Genomic DNA, 18,943 nt, shown 5'->3' with positions numbered 1-18,943 from the left:
TGTTTCCAAGGAAATCTTTGTTTGCCTTAGCCACATATGTAACCCTTTTCCCCCTTCACTCCTGCTTTCAACTTTTGCAGCAAATGAAGCAGGAACCATGTGGACAACACTGTACTTCCCTCTGCAGTCCTGACTCCTCCCCAGGGGACTGGCATCTGTCCTGCTGAATGAGGCAGAGGGGACCAATCTTTTTGTCTGTCTCCTAATATGTGTATAAGACAGTGAAATTCTCTCTCTCACTTCCTATCTTCCCCATGCAACATTAATATTCTTTCAGATTCATCTGTTTAGTCTGGAAAAAAAATAGTCTAAGTGCCTTGCCCACACATTCACAGACTCCCCAGATTTCACAGTTGTGTGTGGCTCTTTGCTTTCCAAATTTAAACATGGCTTCACTGTTAGAAGAAAACAGTCCAAATACAAAAGATTACTCTTGAAGTTACAGTACAAGAGATAAAAGCAATGGGAGCTTTTGCTTGCAAGAATTACCCACTAGCTAAAAAATTTTCAATAAATTTCTCTGCTTGCTTAGAGAGTAGACTGCAGATCAGAATCAAAAGATAATGCAAATAAACAACATTAAAATAGTTACAACTGCAGCATGGCTACCCTACATGCAAACAGAATCAAACAAATCAGAGTTTACATCATATAAGTTCCTCCATCCACTCATTTCTTACCACTGCAGCCTGACTTACTGCCACATGCAGGATACCACGGGAAAAGAACTTCCAGGAAAGTTATCCACGGACAATGGAAAAATGCAGCAGAGAACAAGGCACAATTTGGTCTCAGGACCTACAGAAGTTGCTATTAATAACCAGAAAGGTACAACAGATTGCACAAAAAAAAACCCAAACCAACATACAAATCTTAAATTTCACATGAAACAAAAGTATCTAAGACACACTACAGAAGAAAAACATTGAGTGAAGTGTAAGACTGGTCAGTGCTCAAGGCAAAGAAACAAAAAGAAGATGAGTGTTCTGATGCACTATGGAAATAGAAATGCTTCTTGCTCAATTCTGCAACTACTTTTCCTAGAGCACAGAACTACATTTGGGGCTCTTATGATATTTAGAGATCTTACTTGTTATTCTCTCTCTCTCTCTGAGTAACAACAAAAAGTTTCTTTTGAGTTTGCAGTTAAATTTCAGTGTGTTGTATACACTAAATAAATTTTTGTACATCAGGTGTCTGATGTTTCAAAGCATCCAGAACTTCATACAATAGCAGAGTAAGAAATGAGAGATCTGAAAGACTGTACTTACGTGCTTCATGAAAGCTTTGAAAGGCTAAGTTGTTCCTTTGACAAGTTAAAAGTTTGACTCCTAAATGGATATTACAGTAAAAAGAAAAGATGAAAGAGGGAAAAAACTGGCAAATGGGATGGTGTAAACCAAACCCATGCTTTTCATAAAAGCACCAATTCTGAATTCCACAGTGCCCCTTATTTTATCACCTACACAACAGACTAAAGACTTTTAACTCAATGCCTAAGCTCAGGACACAAACAAGAAGTTGCTTGATGTAGCCAGACAGCTGCCTTGCAAAAAAGCCATTCAAGATACACAACTAAGTTTAAACAAAAGATAAGAATGATGGTGCTCATCTCTAAAACAGTGAGCAGGTGGAAAGAGAGGGGAAGCTTTCCTTATCTTAAAACTAAGGCCTATGAATCAAGGACATCCAGGGTTACAGTTACACTATGAAGAAATCCAAGCACATCAAGGCATGGGAATGGCAAACGTAGGCACCACAACATACATACTGGCTTACGTAAGAGATTAAAGAAATTATGTAGTCATGGAATCAGAATCAAAGTTCTTTCTAGGATCAGACACTTAAAAGCAAAAGTAACTCGTTTCCTGTATCATAAAACACATTGGAACCTGTGTTAAATAATCTACTGCACTGAAGGAAGCATTTATTAGTTACCAAAGAAAACTGAAGAAATGAGGAAGACCTAGAACAAACTAAGGGAATGTGCAATAAAATTGGTAGACCAAAGGAGTGCTAACAAATTAAAACAACAAACACTATATGCATAATATAAATCATCTGGAATTATACTGGAACCTAAGCCACAAATTTAAGATTCAGAATTCCTTTAGAGGATGCCATAAAACATTTAGCTCTTCTGCAATCACAGACATAATAAAAATCAAACTTAGCCTGAATAAAACGTGGCATAAAAAAATGCCATGAAAGCTATTAAATCATCACTACAGAAGTCAACTGGATATTATACCACTGCATAGATCTCAAATTGAGATATGCTATACTGAAAGAATAATGAAGTGCTGGAAACAGAAAGAGAATAAAATCATAGAATTTTCAGGGTTGGAAGGGACCTTTAAGATCACCCAGTTCCAACCCCCCTGCCATGGCAGGGACACCTCCCACTAGATCAGGTTGCTCAGAGCCCTGTCCAGCCTGGCCTCAAAAACTTCCAGGGATGGAGCTTCCATCACCTCCCTGGGCAACCTGTGCCAGTGTCTCACCACCCCCATGGTGAAGAACTTCTTCCTAACTTCCAGTCTAAATCTATCCTCTAGTTTGAAACCATTCCCCCTACTTCTATCACTACCTGACTTCCTAAAAAGTCCATTGCTGGCTTTCTTGTAGGCCCCTTCAGATACTGGAAGGCATGATCAGTGGTACTGGGAGTGACAGTGAAGCCTGACTTCACTCTCACTGAAGAGAAACTTCATATGTAACCAGTCCAAAGAAAAGGACTGCTCTTCTTGGGGTGGAAACATAACAATGCGAAGTATAGCATGGCATCAGGAATAAGAGGACTCTTATCTTCCTCTTCCCTCTCTCCTTGTGAAAACAAGGAAATCTTAGGTGTGACCATGCCAGTACTGAGAGAGGAATGCAATTCACTCCTGGCTTCCCAGAAACCAATGCATTTCCTTCAAGGAAGAAAGGTGGAATTATACCACACATTGAATTAAATTCGTTGAAATTATATATTTATAAATATAATAAGACAGTTACAATTGTAATACTCTCTAAAAACAGGATACAAGATTTACACATCCATGTATGTTAGAGGCCCTAGATGAGGGCCACCCAAATGTTAGACTTTATGTCAGGTATGTACCACAAATACATTTTGCCCACATTTTTCCAAATACTGGATGAGCATTGCCCAGCATTCTCAAAGGAAAGCTGGTACTCCCTGTAATTCTCCAGGGAGTAGATGTAAAGTACCACCATGGACTCACATAACACCCATACCAGAGAAGACAGTTTGTTTTCTCCTGAGAAGGCCCTGGCAAAAATGAGGACACCCACCTGTGGGCTAAACAAATAACCACAAAACCATGCATTCAAAGCACAAACAAGTGACAAAAAAGGCTCTTCAGACCTACTTTAAGATGTATGCCAACTGCCTATATGAAATAAGGTGAAAGTTTCTGCAGGCAAGCTTATTCCTCAGCTACTGGGTTTCATGTGCTTTTCTCTAAGGCAGCAGACCCCAATGTCACCATCAAAAAGGACAATGACCCAGATAAAAAGGTGCCCCAAACCATTCTAGCAGCTCCTGCCCTCCTTACTATTGAAATGATTCTCCTTTTGCACTAACACTTATTGTACTGATTTCAGACTACACTATATAAGAATTGTATCAATAAAAGGAAGAGGGAAGAAGGCTGGAACCTACCAGAAGGAAATGCTAGTATCCATCCAGAATACCTTCAAAATCCTGAGGACATGAAAAGAAACATGACCAACTCAGAAGGAAAGTGTTATGGATTTGAGATGATCAAGCTTTAAAAGGTGCCCTAGTGAAAATAAAACTAGCCCAAACTAAAATAGTTTCTTCTCTTCCTGATAATTTTAAAATGGGTGAGTCATATCTAGGATCCATTTTCCATTCTCTAAAGTTCAGTCAAGTTTTTGTACTGAAATAGCATATTTTTCCCTTCTGTGCAGGCAAATTATGCCTAGATGGCAGTTCACTTAACAAAACCTGCAAATTTATTTCAATAAACAGACTATGCTCCCCACTTAAATTAAAAAGTTGACATGACAAATAGATGAAAATGTGAATCCTCATTAACACTTCTGGTAACCCTAGGCCCAGCTGTCCTTCAGAAAAAAAAAAAGTGAGAAATGCTCAATAGGACTGAAGTGCTTTGTTTGTAAAAGAGATTATTTCCATGGCAAGTAGGAAGATCAGAGTCTCATTTAACTTTGAAAACTTATTCTATTAACAAACAAGACGTTATTTCATACCCAGGAAATCTTCCTTTAATCTGAAGATGCAGCAGCTTCCAAGCTTCTTTAATTTTGACCTGTTTCAAGGGAATAATCCTTGAAACCAACTAAAACCAACCTTTTAGAAAAGTGGCATGGAGTCAAGAATATACTATTCAGATGAAGTGCCCTCAGCTTCTAGTAACAGCAGCACCAGCAGGAACAGCCATTCACATAGAGAAAGCATTTCCAAATAGCAGATAATATGGGCAAGTGGCAAATAAGCATCGTTGTATGAAAAATCAAAATAAATTATTTACATAAACCAGCAACAATAGTGTTGTCTCTTTATATAACTGTACAGGAAAACTATAATAGGATATTAAGTGTTTAAGGAGGCAGTAAGCAAGGTAAGAGAATAATGAAGAATAATATGACTTGTAGAACAAAAGCTCCCAAAGGCCCTGCTCTGGATGGGCATCCCACAGTGCTATGTACAGCAACAAAGATGAATCCTCATCTCAGAAACCACACACCCCAAAGGCAATTAAGCTAAAATAAAATTAACTAGGATATTAATCTGCTGTGTGTAACAGCTCTGTTTTTAAGATGCAATATGTTTCTGGAGTCTGTACTACCATTTCAGCCTACAGAGAGGACTGCAATCCCTGTCTGCCAACCAATTTAGAAATAGTAAGAGATGCTAAGGAAGCAGAAACAGAAACAAACTATTCACCCTTTCAACTAAGAAGGCCCTGACTCCCAAAAAATGCTGCTTATCCTGCAAGAGCTGAAGAAAATGCTTTCCTGTTTAAGAGTAAAAAGCTGATTCCTCAATTATATAACCTTTGTCTTTTTTTTTTTTTTTTTTTTAAAGCTGGAACTAGGTGTTTAAATTGTATAAAATTCACCTTAATCTACAAAGAAATTTTCCAAGTCAATTTCCATTAAAATATTAGCCTCTCTTTTGCATTATGTATGCTTTATAAAACACATTTTAAGAGAATGTTGCAAGAAAATGGCTGGAAGTCATCCCAGAAAGTACTGCATTATGTATCCTTTCTAATTCAGGAGAAAGATACTATACATTATTCCAGACTGGGAGACAGAAAAGAACAAATCATTCTGGAGTCAGCATTGGCTGCCAGAACACTAGAAATTCTTTTTACACAGCAGGAATGTCCCTTTTAAAACACATACAGAATTCTCTGTCAAACTGAACAGATGTAATCAATTACCAACAAGCTTTCTGTTCACTTTTGCTAAGCTGGAGGTCAAAGAGAGGCTATAACCACAGTTCATTCACAAAGGGATTAACATTAGTGCATTAACTTATGCTAATACTTGGTCAAAGAAGCAGTAAGAGGAACCTTGTTCTGCAACAATAAATAAAGCAGCAACGTGGAAAAGTCTTATGGTCAGAAACACTGACAGAAAAAGGAACCCAAATTAAAGGCAGCCTTGAAATGCATGTGTACCACTTAAAAGATGAAAATACAGTAACAACTAGAAGTGACTGATTTTGACAGAACAATTGAACTTTTAGAATCACTCCACTTTTATAAGCGCTAACTACAAGTTCTTCTAAAATCCCACCATTTAACACTGACTACTGAAAATTAAGTTAATACGTCCTACTCATCCTTAATCCAGTAATACCTTTAAGTCCTGATGCACCTAATTGCAAAGCACTGCTGTAGCTGAAGATTATCCCAAGCCAGATAGATACTAAGAAATCCCTTAAGCCTGCTTCTTCCACAGAGATGAAGAAAGACCTGAAGGTAACATATGGAAAATGCATGAGATACTAGAAAGCACGGCAGCACCCAGGAAAATTAAACTCTCAATAGAAAGCTTCATTTTAAACAGCATCCAGTGTCAGCTTTTTCAGTTACTGTGAATCACACAACAGCTAAAGCCAGAATCAAAACCTTGTTTACACAGCTTGGAGCTCAGGTGCACAGCACAGAGAGCCCCGTGTAGCCAAGAGCCACCTTGAGGACAAAGCTGAGAAAAACAAATTCTGATTTTCTTGCCAGGAAGAATAAAAACATACAAAAATATCTGGTTTTACGAACACCTAAGTAGCAGCAGAAGTAGTATCCATCGGTTGCAGATGCTTGCTGACAGTGGATTCTTGTTTGCAAAGCACTAGGAGACACAGGGTGTTTACTGCATTTGCCAGGACCTCCTCAGAGAGCTGCTTTTAACCCATCACCACTTGTTTGCTAGGACACATTGCCCTCTCCACTGCCTAAAGCACAAGGTGGTGATCCAGTGCCCAGAGAAATGAGTGGAGCAGATGTGAAATCACCATCACAGACTTTCCAAAGTCTTCTACTGTCCTCTCAAGTTGAGCTTTGAGCATAGCCTGAACACCAGGTTGGAGCCTGGAACCCCCAAACTGTGTGCAAACCAAGTGACTCTCAACTAAATGCCAAATATCCATTAATATCTTTGAGGCACCTTGATTCCCCAGTGCCCTTTCCTTAGCCTCTGTACAGCTGTATCCATTAACAGCCAAAAGTCAGATTAACCTGCTTGGCACAGCATTACCATTAGTGTTAACACTGTAGGAACATGTTAAATTTGACACTGAGTAATTAAACTAAATCATATGTATTTAAAAGTGCATTGTTCTGAAGGCACTCTCAAAGCACTGCAGAGCTGTAGATAATTATGTATAGCAGTCAGAGCACTGCAAAAAAGACGAGGAAATGTTCCTGACAAAGTGAAGGGAGCTCTGAAGAAAGAATATGGGTTTTGCATAGCACATAGCCTATAAATTAAGCTGTCAATAAAAAAAGAGAGAGAGAGAAAAGGGAAAATAAAGGCAAAAGAAGAAAAACAGCTATTTCTTCAAATAAAGCTCAGTTGTTGAATCCTTTTCTATAAATCTAATCGTACATATGTTAAAATCCAAGAATACTTTGTTCTAACAATTATTTCCTACATGTCAAAATCAGTACAGAGGACCATATATTTCTTGATACAGATTTGACAGGCTACTCTATTATACTTTTAATGCTTACTGGTAGGCTACAACAGCTAATTTACAAGAAAAACAAAGCTATGCAAAACCAAAGTTGTATCTTTAGAATATTTTCATGAAACATATTGTTTAGCACCTAATAACCCCTAAAAAGGAAAAGAAATAGGTAGGTGAGAAAGAGTTCTACCCAAAACATCTACTAATGAAGAGGAAGGAAAGGGCAGCATGTGAATCTGCAGCAAAACATAATGTACTATTGATCTCTGCAATTGGTGGCAGGTTGTCTTTCAGATCACAGGTACTTTTACAGTTATACAAACGTCCTTGCTTGCTCAACAATGAAGGTCTTAAAACAACTGACCCGATTTTTTTTCTTTTTCTTGCAAGGGTTGGGGGGTCCTATCAAATCTGTATATTGGGTAGCAATTAAAAACCAATACTGCAACACAGTAAGTAATTATTTCTTAACAGAAAATTACAGCATTATTATAAGAAGAATAAGCAAATCTACAGCAGCACAGCAGATTAACCACAGTTACACCAATACAAAATCTGCTAACAGACAGTTTTAAAATGCTCTTATGCAACAGAAAATCCAAAAAGGCAAACGGCTCTTACAATGCTGAACTTAAGCACACAAAATGAACTACAGGTAATGCTACGGAGAGATGAATGCACCTTACCTGTGAGAACAGCTTTTGCTGAAGGGTCTGCCAGATCCAGCGCAGATTTCCCATCGGTGTTCCGAATGTTTGGATCAGCTCCGTGCTGCAGCAGCACTGTGCAGGGAAAGCAGAAACAGTATCTTACCTCAGGGATAGACAGATTATTTACTGTTAAGTGTCTCCTCGGCATGATGTAGGCATAAACACACATTGCACAATTTTCTTTGTTTTTCTTTCTGGGCTTTTTTTCCTCCCTCTCCTTTTTGCTTTTTTTGTTATGCACTGCAGCAAAGGATCTTCTCTGGACTAAAGCTAAGTTGGCAAGTTAAGATACAGTAAGATCACATGACTTTGCACGAAAAAACATGAACCCTGAATCTCTTGCAATACTCAGTTTTGGGTTCTTGGCAGCCAGCTGAGAAGCCATACATCCACTGATTCACACTGGGAAATCTGCTGTGGAACCACCACTGCTGCTGCTTGTTACCACTCCTGTTCCTTTTCCTGCTGAATATCCCAAGTCACTCCGCCTCTGTAAATCAGTAATAATACTCCTGCTTTTCAGCAGTTCGTCACTTGCACACAAAATCTTAAGCACAGCACACTAGCTCTCCTTCAAGAAGCATAACAAATAGGTTGAGATGTGTAGCCTGGTACCCTGCAGTCTGGGTGTTCAGAGGCTGTAATTCCCATTGCTATTTCTTTTTCCTATTAAACCTATTAGCACATAGAAATACAAGTACATAAAAACACTCAGAATGCAATATGCAACTATATGGGTAGGAAGGCATTGATACAGCAAATTACCACCTAGAAAAGCTCGTCAAGAAAACCAAAAAAGGAACACAATTGCAACCTCTCTCAAGATCCAAGCATTTTCTAACAGAATCAGAAAAAGTCCACAGCAACATTAGAGGTCTGACAGAAAGGGTCCTAATTCTTCCCAAATGTTGTGCAAACCAAGCACAATATACTACAAATTCAGAGTGCAGTTACACAGTTAGTATGCACAAATGGGAGTAACAGGACAGTATTCAGGGGAGCAGATACTCATTGTCAAGGAGACTGCTACTAAAAAGCAGGAGGCATTTATGGTTGTTCACATAACCATGTCTGTCGAGGTGCGCATAGACTGGAGGAGTCAAGGCAAAGAAATACTTGCCTACACTTGTAACTAAGGGTGCAAGAAGACTCCACAGACAGGATTCTCCAGGAAAAAAATATGTATCACTTTATTTAAAAAAAATGCTGTTTAGAGACAAGCTTTTTATGAAGTAAAATTTTAACTGGTAGTATCCCTTTTTAATTCAAATCCCTTATTATGCAACTCTGACTTGAAACACTTATAACATTGCCACATTTCATATATTTCAGCTTACGGGTTGCTAAGTCACGTGCTTGGCCTAAGCTAAATTTTTGCCAAAGTTTGGTATTATAATGAAGTAAATTGACTTATTTTGTACTTTGGCAAGAAGGTGCAACTGTCCCGTGATTTTGAAAGAAGATTCAACAGGTACATAGGGCTCTTCCTAGGAAGTTTCATGTTTGGTGATGGTTTTTTCCTCTATGTCAAGAAAACTACATCAAAATAAAAAAAATAAAGCTAGCACATGCTCACAGAAGCTCATTAAGATTTGGCACCAGCATTTCTGAAGATGCCATCTGTTCTGTACATGCTACCACCCCCTTAGAGATCTTACTCAGAGACTCTGAGCCAGCCTTACCAGCCAGCTGTGCACACACACCAGTAGGAGGTGGTGAAAAGCACTTTTTGCACATTTTTAAATACGAAACAGGTAGTACATAAAGTATGGAGAAACACATTCCACATTTCCTGTGTCTGTTCTCTTGGACCATGCTAGGGAATCTATATTCAGGAGGAGAGAGAAGCCATTTGTCCTAAAAGTCATTCAGGGACCCTACTAAGAAAAAGGACAGAGTACACAATGATAAAACAGCATAGACTGAATGAGAAGATGGTGAAGGATTCAATGGCAAAAAGCCTGAGACAAGAGCTAGGGGAGAAAACTTGAACAAGACGATGTGGCAGAGAAAGAGATAACAGCATAGATGAAAAGTTCAGGAAGAAAGACCAGGAGAGAAGAATGACTGGGATTTGAAGTGTGAAGCCAAGCTGAGACAAGCTAGAGTGCAAGAAAACTGACTTTGAAAAATACGATGTAACAGGTGTAGAGATGTGAAAGGGATCTGCAAACACACGAGCCCACTGCTAAAACAGAATAGATTTCTCAAATCTCTTAATTCTTCAGTCCTGTGCAAACCAACCAACCATGCTCTCCTTCTGCTTCTGCTGGCACACAAAGATGACAACACATGACTTCTTTCAGCTCCCCTCCTAGCTAAAATGACAAAGGATTATGCATCGTCTCTAACCTGTTCAGTCAGAACCGTGAAGGGCTTTGGCATGGCTCACAATACGATTCCTGTATCAGGTTTTTAGTTTTTCAAAAACCTAGGGAGATATATTAAAAATTGATGCTTAAGCTGATTGCAGACAAAAACCATGAATTTGTGACTGCCCATAGCAAATGCACTTGAATGTTCTCCTGGGACGAGAGAAAACCAGTTAATCTCCTTTAAAAGGTATGGAAAGTAGGTGGAGCTTCTCTTTGAGCCCTTGAGTCTGCTCAAAACCAAGGGGAAGTGTTCCAGACCAAAAAGTGGAAGAATACCAATTGAGAACTACAAGGGCATTGCCAGGGCATGCAGAGATACATTTTTAAAAGCAAAAACTCAGATTGATTCAAAGGGGACAGAAATGTCTAACTAGAAGGAAGGGCTCATCAGGTATGTAAACATCAAGCAGTAACAGAAGAATAACACTGGCCCACTGTCATAAACAGGGGAGTTCATTGTCACCAACAATGCTGAAAAGGCAGAGGTTCTCCACACCTTCTTGCCTTCTGTCTTTACCAGCAGCACAGTTGGGCCTTGGGAACAAACATCCAGGTTAATGCAAATTAAGACCCCTCTTGTCTCATAAGGAAGAGTTGGCTTGTGAACTATCAGAGGCTTGACCCCCACAACTTGATGGGCCTGGATGCTCACCCACCCAAGGGTGTTAAGAGACCTGGCTAATGTGATTGTGAGGCTCCTTTGAGAAGTCATGGAAATTCAGAGGCATCTCAGAAGACTGGAAGGCAGCTAATGTCATGCCCATCTATAAGAAGGGCTTAAAAGAGGATCCCCAAAGTCACAGGTCCCTAAGTCTTGCTTCAGCCCCTGGGAAAGTTATGGAATGAATCCACAAGTCAAATGAAGCACATGACAAGCCAGCACAGATTCTCCAAATGCAAATCACACTTGAGAAAGCTGAGCACCTTCCACCACAAGGCAAAGTGCTTGGTTGATCCACAGCGACGCAGACTTCTCCAAGGCTTTCTGATACACTCTCCCATAGCCTCCTCCTAAAAAAAATGATGTGCTGCAGTCTAGACAAGTGGACTGGGCAGTGGGTGTGCAGCTGGCTGACAGGCAGCAGGTGATGATAAATAGCTCTTTTTCAAACTGGTAACCTGTCACAAGAGGGTCCCCAAGGGACCAATTCTGGGCCCTGTGGTGTTTTAGTATCTTTAAGTGATCTGGATGTTGGGGTCAAGTGAACACTGATGAAGTCTGCAGATGGCACAAAGCTGAATGGGCAAGAAGACACTCCAGAAGGGATAGTCACCCTCCAGGAAGATGTGGACAGTCTGAAAGAGTGGGCTAACAAGAACCTTATGAATTTCAACATGGACAAGTGTAAGGTCTTGCACTTGGGAAAGTATAAACCAGGACTGCATCTCAGATGTGGATCCATCTGGCTGGAGAGCAGCTCTATGGAAAAGGACCTGGGGGATGCTTCAAAATGACTGAAGAGTGAGCTGCAGCTGCACAGAAAGCCAGCAGGATGCCGGGTTGCATCAACAAGGGCAGTAGCAGCAGAGACAAAGAAGCCATCATCCTACTCTACTCAGTGCTTATCAGACCACAGCTGGAATACTGTGTTCAGTTCTGGTCCCGTCTAATCAAAAGAGATGGGGAAAGGCTGGAGAGGGTCTAGTGAAGGGTCACAAAAATGACCAGTGGACTGAGAAGCCTGCCCTAAGAGAAAAGAGAAGTGAGTTTGTTCAGCCTGGGGAAAAGGTTAAGGGGAGACCTGATTGCCATGTTTCAGTACTTAGAGGATGGCTACCAAGAAGGTGGAGACTTCCTTTTTACAAGGAATCACATAGAAAAGATGAGGGTTAATGGATGCAAGTTACTCTTCAGCAGATCCTGATTGCATACCTGAAGAATATTTTTCACTAAAACAGTCAGACTTTAGAATCTCCCCAGGGAAGTGGTGGATTTCTCAACCCATCAGAACTCAATTGCTGTAACCATGAGACTTACCCTTTTTGTCTCTGCAATCACTCATCCCACTCATCATAAACCTTCCAACCTCCCCAGCAGCCATGAGTGTGGTCCTGTAAACAGCTCCTTTACCCAGCCCCAGAGACAGAGCTACTCTGTGAAATGAATGGTTTCTTCTCTCAAGATGCTACTGCAATTGTTTAAATGAAGACTGTGTAGAATGCAGATGAATAAAGGAAGTAAATTAAGCTAACAAAGGCAATCTTATTCTGACATTCCTTTACTGACTATTTGTTTCTTTCCCCTACATGCTTTTTTTAGTACATAATCTCAGAAGAAGATATCCAAGTGAGCAATGTTGTCATCAACATGAATTACCAAAAGAAATCTAGCATTTTATGTTTAGCCTATTGGTGTAATGCAGCTGTACTTTTATAACCAGCAAACCACATGCAGCTTCTAATTCAATGTTCTCCTGCTTGTTCAAAACCTTTAACACTTTAGCCCAACACAATCTCTTCCAGCTACAAGGTATTTGAGATCTAGACACAGTGTGCCTCTCAATTTCCTTATCAATGCATCATGGATGTATAAAAATGTCAAAACAGACTCCTGTTTGAGAGTAACATTCCCTTTATAATAAAACACAACAGATTAAGCCATTCTAGCTAACTATTTTGGATTTCAAATGCTGTGCATCAGTTTTAGGGGATGGTTTCAGAATAACTTCAAAAGGAAATGTGGCCATAGTTTCTATCAAAAGACTGCTGCTAACAGGCTGGCATAACTATGGTGAGTACACAAATTCACTCCTGGAACTTTGCTAATAAGCATATTTTAATATGCTTTAGACAGTGAGGACATTGGGGTGTATTATTTTTCTGCACTGCAGAAATCCCTCAATAATCTAGCAATATCATTACCTGGCTATCCTTGCCTTTCCTACAGACTGTACTGTACAAACAGCACCAAGAAGTTCACTTTTAACTGAATCTTCATATTGGATGTGGGCATCGAAGTCCTGTAAGCTTAACTGTAGAACAAAGATGGACTGTGCTTGGTATGGAATGATATTTTTACCCTCACTGCAACTGATATAATAAATAAATTTATGATCTTCACATATCATCTAAAATATTTCATTTAATTACACTGCTATTATACCAGATCAGTAATACAGATAAAGCCACATTCATTCCACCAAATTAAAAACTTATTCCCACCAAATTAAAAACAGTATTGCAAAGAGCATGAACTACAAACACTAATCATTTCAGATTACTGCCAACTTGCTACAGCAGGATGAATCCTAAAATTAAACACTTGGCCCACAGCCTCCTGGCACAGGTATTTTGAACTGTGAAGCTAACCAACACTACCTCATTTGGCTGTCAAATTGTAAGCACACGAAGAACAAACATTTTTACTTTCTGCAGTTTCAGCCTTCACATGTTCACCAATAAAATGTGGCAAAAACTTCCCTGGTAGCCATACAACAACAAGAGAGAAGTAATTTTATTAGATGGAAAAACCAAACAAAAAACAACCAACGAAACAAAAAAAATTCCTGAGCTTATCTACACAGAATCCATCACCCAAGCACTTCACCCTTTCTCCTTCCTCAGTTAAAAGTGCACCTACGGAAAATATTTTTCATTGTAAGACAGAAATACATTGGGAATAGAATAGCAATAAAAATCAATTTGGTTGCTCCAATATTAGGCATGATCAAATACCACAATATTTCTGTTACAGTTTGTCTAGGCCAAATATCCACAAACTGAGTATACTTACAGGAATGCTAATGGAAAAGTTCACATTTGGTTTCAAATTGGATGCACATAGTAGAAAAAAGGGCATTTTCAAACCTTTGACTGTTGAGTGAAAAATGCAAAAAAACCCAGGCAGACCTTCCAGAAGTACCTGTACTTAAAGCTGCTTTGTGCTCTTAATAACTTGTCCAGAGCCTTCACTTCCTCAGGGCTCTATCAGTGCCTCCTACCTGCCACCACTCTTCTATCACTAGGTTGCACTGCTTGCTCCTCACTGTCCCTTCCAGCTACTCTAATTTCAGTATACACCTTTTCTTCCTCCTTTTCAACTTCACTTTCTGCAGATGACCTCCAAAGGTCCTCCCCAAACCATATTACTGTAGCCTTATCTACTTATTCCCAAAGTATCAAGGTACAGAGGAAACAGCCTAAGGAAAAGCCCTCCTCTTGACTTGCAAAACATGCACTATGTCCCATCTCTCTCAGGGATACCTTTAAAGCTGGTCAGTCTCTCACTAACTTTAAGTTTTGGAACACACACACACACACAAACACACCTTAGAACTAGCCCCATGCAGGACACGTTTCCAAGTTACACCAGACAAGAAATACAATGGGCTCATTTACTACCACATTCTGAAAACATCTAGACAACACACTGGAAAGCAATAATTTTTTTCAGCCAATGCTAAATGCATCTTCTCTCCTAACTACTTCTACACATAAACAAAACTACTAAGGTTTTGAAGCTATTCTCATGTCACCACAACAACTTCATGCCTAGAATTGATACTTCTGTGATTCATGTCTAGTAATCCCATGTTAGTATGTTACCAGAGACATGAGCCTTTCTGTAAAATGATCCCATGTAACTAAAGTTAACACCCTACTATTAGCTTCATAGCTAATAAAATTAAGCCCCACAAAGGTATCACTGATTAACTCCCATGTCTGTGAGCAATCCCAGTCTCAGCTGCATGATTAGGAAAAAGGTTATATTCACCACCCATCAGGATTACAAGGTGGAAACAGAACCTGCATACAGCTCTAAAGGTTTGAGTATCACCTCATGAGATCCATGGCTTCAAACACCACTACCAGCTCAGCTAAGAGGAGCTTAACAACAGGAGAGGAGGCTCCAAATACAAAGCACCAGGGAAATAAGGAACATCTCTAGTAGGATTCAGACACCACTTCAAGGCAGCAGAAGAGCATGCAGCCTTTATCTCTCCTTCCAATTAAAAACAGCAACAACAAAAAAAAGCATTGAAGGACTGCAAAAAGCTGTAAAGCTGCTCCCCTTCCTCAAAACACCACTTTTCCAAGGCTACAGTTTTACCTAGATCAGGCCAGCAAAATCACCATCCCAAGCCCCACTCTGCCCATCTTGCTTTGGGTGGCTGCTAATATTTGGTCAGGCAACAAGGCAGATTAGAAAAGTGATCACTTGGCCCAATCCAGTTCATCAGGGAACAACCTGGCATGCTCCAGTTGGCACACGAAAGGACAGTAGAGTGACACACGCCAGTGACAGGAGATGAAAAGGATAATTTTGTTGTTGTAGTTAAAAGTGCATCCAACATTACCAGCCAAAGCCTTGGTGAGTCAATGTCTGCTCTGAGCCCTTCCCATGATCTTGCCTTCCCTATTCCCCTTGGTTCAGGGCATCCCTGAACCAATGGTTTCCCATTACCCAGACATCAGTTTTCTTCTCAACAACCAGTGTGTTGGTTTCGTTCTTTGCTGGGGTGAGACAGAGCAGGAGACAGATATGCCAACCACAGTAGTATGAAGCAGATCAACAGGAGCTTACAAAAGCAACACCAGGCCCTGCAATGCTGAAACAAAAAAAATTCCAGGGAATTAGAACAGTGCTCTCCAACAGCATAGAGAGAAAAGAGGGATTTTACACCAGAAGAAAGCAGCAAAGCAGTGGGGAAGCACGATGAAGTTTTAAGCAAGAGAAAAATGCCAGAGACTGCTCACATACTAGCAACCAAGAGGGAAACACCTGTGAAATATCTCAAAGAAATTAGGGATGTTGGCCTAAAAACGTAACACAGTCAATGTGCCAGCTGCAGTGCCTCTATACCAAGGCAGACAGCAAACGGGGAGCTGGAAACCACTGCACAGCAAGAAAGCTGTGCTCTAATCACTGTCACTGAAACATGGTGGGAATGGTCACCTGTCTGGAGTGCCACAATCAATGGCTACAAACTGTTCAGAAGCGACAGGCAAGGAAGGAGGAGCAGGCACTTGCCCTCTATGTAAAAAAGTGGATTTACTCCACAGAGCTGCCTTTAAAAAATATTGATGAACAAGTTGAGAGCTTATGGGTAAAAATTAGAGAAGTCAATAAAGAAAATTTCACGGTTGGTGTTTACTACAGGATGCCCAAACAAGGGGAGCTTGTTGATGAAGAGCTCTTACTTTAACTACAGGAGACAACACCCTCAGACTCTGACCCTGCTGAGGGACTTCAATCACCCTGACAGCTGCTGGAAAAGCAGCACAGCAAGCTGTGAGTAGTACAGGAGACCCTCAGAGTGCATCAAGGATAATTTCTTAATTCATGTAACAGACAGCCTGACCAGCAGAGAAATATTACTAGACCTGTTGCCTACCAACACAAATGAACTCATTAGGGATATCAAGCTGGTGGCAGCCTGAGCTGTAATGGTCACACCCTGGTGAACTTCGGTCTTGATGGATGTAGGTCAAGTGAAGAATAGAGTCAGGACTCTGAATTTTAGGAGAGTGAACTTTCAGTTGTTTAAGGAATTAATGGATAGGACCCACTGGGAAACCACCTTAAGGAACACAGGAGCTGAACACAGCTGGTAGCTCTTTAAGGACATTTTTCTTAGAAGACAAGAGCTCTCAAATTCACATGTGTAAGAAATTGGACAAAGAAGGCAGGGCATAAACATGGCTAATGAATGATCTCCTAGTCAAACTAAACTGTAAGAAAATGCACAGGCAGAGGAATCAAGGACACATACTGTGCAAAGAATACACTGATGCTGCCCAGATGTGTAGAGATGGAATCAGGAAAGCTAAGGTACAGCTGGAGATGAATTTGGCAGGGGATGCAAATAACAACTGCTTCTACAGGAACATTAGCTAGAAAAGGAATATTAAAGAAAACACATCCTCCCTGGAAAATAAGACATAAGAACCAGTGAAAATCAATATGGAGAAGGGGGAGGTACTCAGTGATTTTTCTGCTTCAGTTTTCAGTTGTAATCTCTCCTCCTACATCTCTCAATCCCCTGAACCTCAAGGCACGAACTGCAGAATGAAGACCCTGCCATTTAAAGTGAGGATCAGGTTCAAGACCACCTGAGGAACCTGAACAGGTATGAATCCATGGGACTCAGTGAGATGCATCCCAAAGTCCTGAGGGAATTGGCTGATGTAGTTGCCAAGTTCAATTACATCTGAAAAGTCATGGCAGTCAGGAAAACCCCTTGTGACTGGAAAATGGGAAACATCACAACAATTTTTAAAAAGAAGGACCCTAGCAACTACCAACCAGTCAGTTCCACCTCCATACCCAGTAAGATCATGAAGCAGATCCACCTGGAACACGTTGAAACAAACAAAAAGACAGGCAACTAATCAGAAACACCAGGAGTAAATCCTGCCTAATTTGGTAGCTTTCAATGATGGAGGAAACGCATCGGTCGATACAGAAAAAGCTACAGGTGTCATCTGAACTTCTGCAAGGCTGGAATAGGCTGCTCAGACTTCAAGGCAGCAACAGAAATAATCAAAGCAGCAAAATGAATGAGGTCTCCCAGTAAAACTTTGTTTAGTTTTGTTTTCAGGAAAGAATGATCGAGCAAAAAAGACTCACTTTAGAAGGACTTTATCCTAATTTCATCCAAGCTCTAATTATTCAGGAAGACTCTTGTCTCAGCCTTTTCATTGGCTGCCCAAGAAGTATTTTGCTCACTGAAGTTTCAACCTGTTGGCAAGATAGCCCAACTTCTGGTCTATATACACATATCAAAAAACCTCACTTCCCCATGCACTATGGAATATGTTATTGTATTCTAGAATTAAGTTTCTAGGATGTGTTCCAGACACCAGATTTATCTAATCAATGTATGGTAGGGAAAAAAAGATCTAAACCAGACAACCAAAACCATAACCATCATTGCAACAGTCAAAGCACTTCCAGCAAGGCAAGAAGGTAACTTTTTAAAAGCCTCCCTCCTCCTTCAATGACTGCCCACAACTATTTCCTCATAAGTAGGTGCATCTTAAATATATCAGTTTTCTATATGTAGGAAGCACTTAAAAACTGCTCATTGGCACGCCAGTTCTGCCTACTAATAATTAAATACATGCAGGGAGAAAGAACAGGCAGAAAGTTCCAGATGCTTTAGGCAGTACAGCAGGCTGATAATATCCTTCTAACCTCAGAGAAAGAGCCAGTCAGGGGACCATTTAGCATTTATCAGGAGCAATTCAAATCTCTGATCTTGCCTGGACTTCATACATATCCCTGCTTCCTTTTTTCATGGAGTTAAAATTTTCCATTTCAGGTAAAAGTGAGAACACCTAAGTGAAGGTTACACAACATGCAGTCTTCTAGAGAACAACCCCAAAAGCCATGTTGTAACTGTAGTTTTTGGTTTGTTGGGGATCTCTTGCATCATGCAAGAGACAGCTGTGTCATTCCAGAACATCCCCACTCCACAAAGAACACCAAAAGCTGTGAAGTGTGATAGAAGCTTTGGGGCTTTCACAGTGAATCTACAAAATCCAAGAACATCCAAGTGTGTTCAAATAGTCATCTGGAACATGTTGTTGTTAGGGTGCAAAATGAAACAGAAGACCCTTTCACCAAGAGCTTAAAAAACCAAACCAAAACAAACACCACAAAAAAAAATCCTCAAAAAACATTTAGCCTATCTGTAGACAGTATGGGTTGAGGTCAC

The 18,943-nt window shown here is 40.2% G+C and overlaps 1 protein-coding gene across 1 annotated transcript in view; it reads right to left on the bottom strand.

The window, feature by feature from the left end:
* Positions 1-18,943, bottom strand: part of TNKS (tankyrase) — a 133,023-nt gene that overhangs the window by 94,333 nt on the left and 19,747 nt on the right. Inside the window, exon 3 of the mRNA XM_030449543.1 lies at positions 7,885-7,980. Within this exon, the coding sequence (XP_030305403.1) occupies positions 7,885-7,980 (96 nt within the window). The remainder of the gene's footprint in view (positions 1-7,884; positions 7,981-18,943) is intronic.

This window comes from Calypte anna, chromosome 4A (genome assembly GCF_003957555.1).
Source record: "Calypte anna isolate BGI_N300 chromosome 4A, bCalAnn1_v1.p, whole genome shotgun sequence".
NCBI lineage: Eukaryota > Metazoa > Chordata > Aves > Apodiformes > Trochilidae > Calypte > Calypte anna.
The sequence above is the reverse complement of the archived record's forward strand: the minus strand, read 5'-3'. Positions and strand labels throughout refer to the sequence as shown.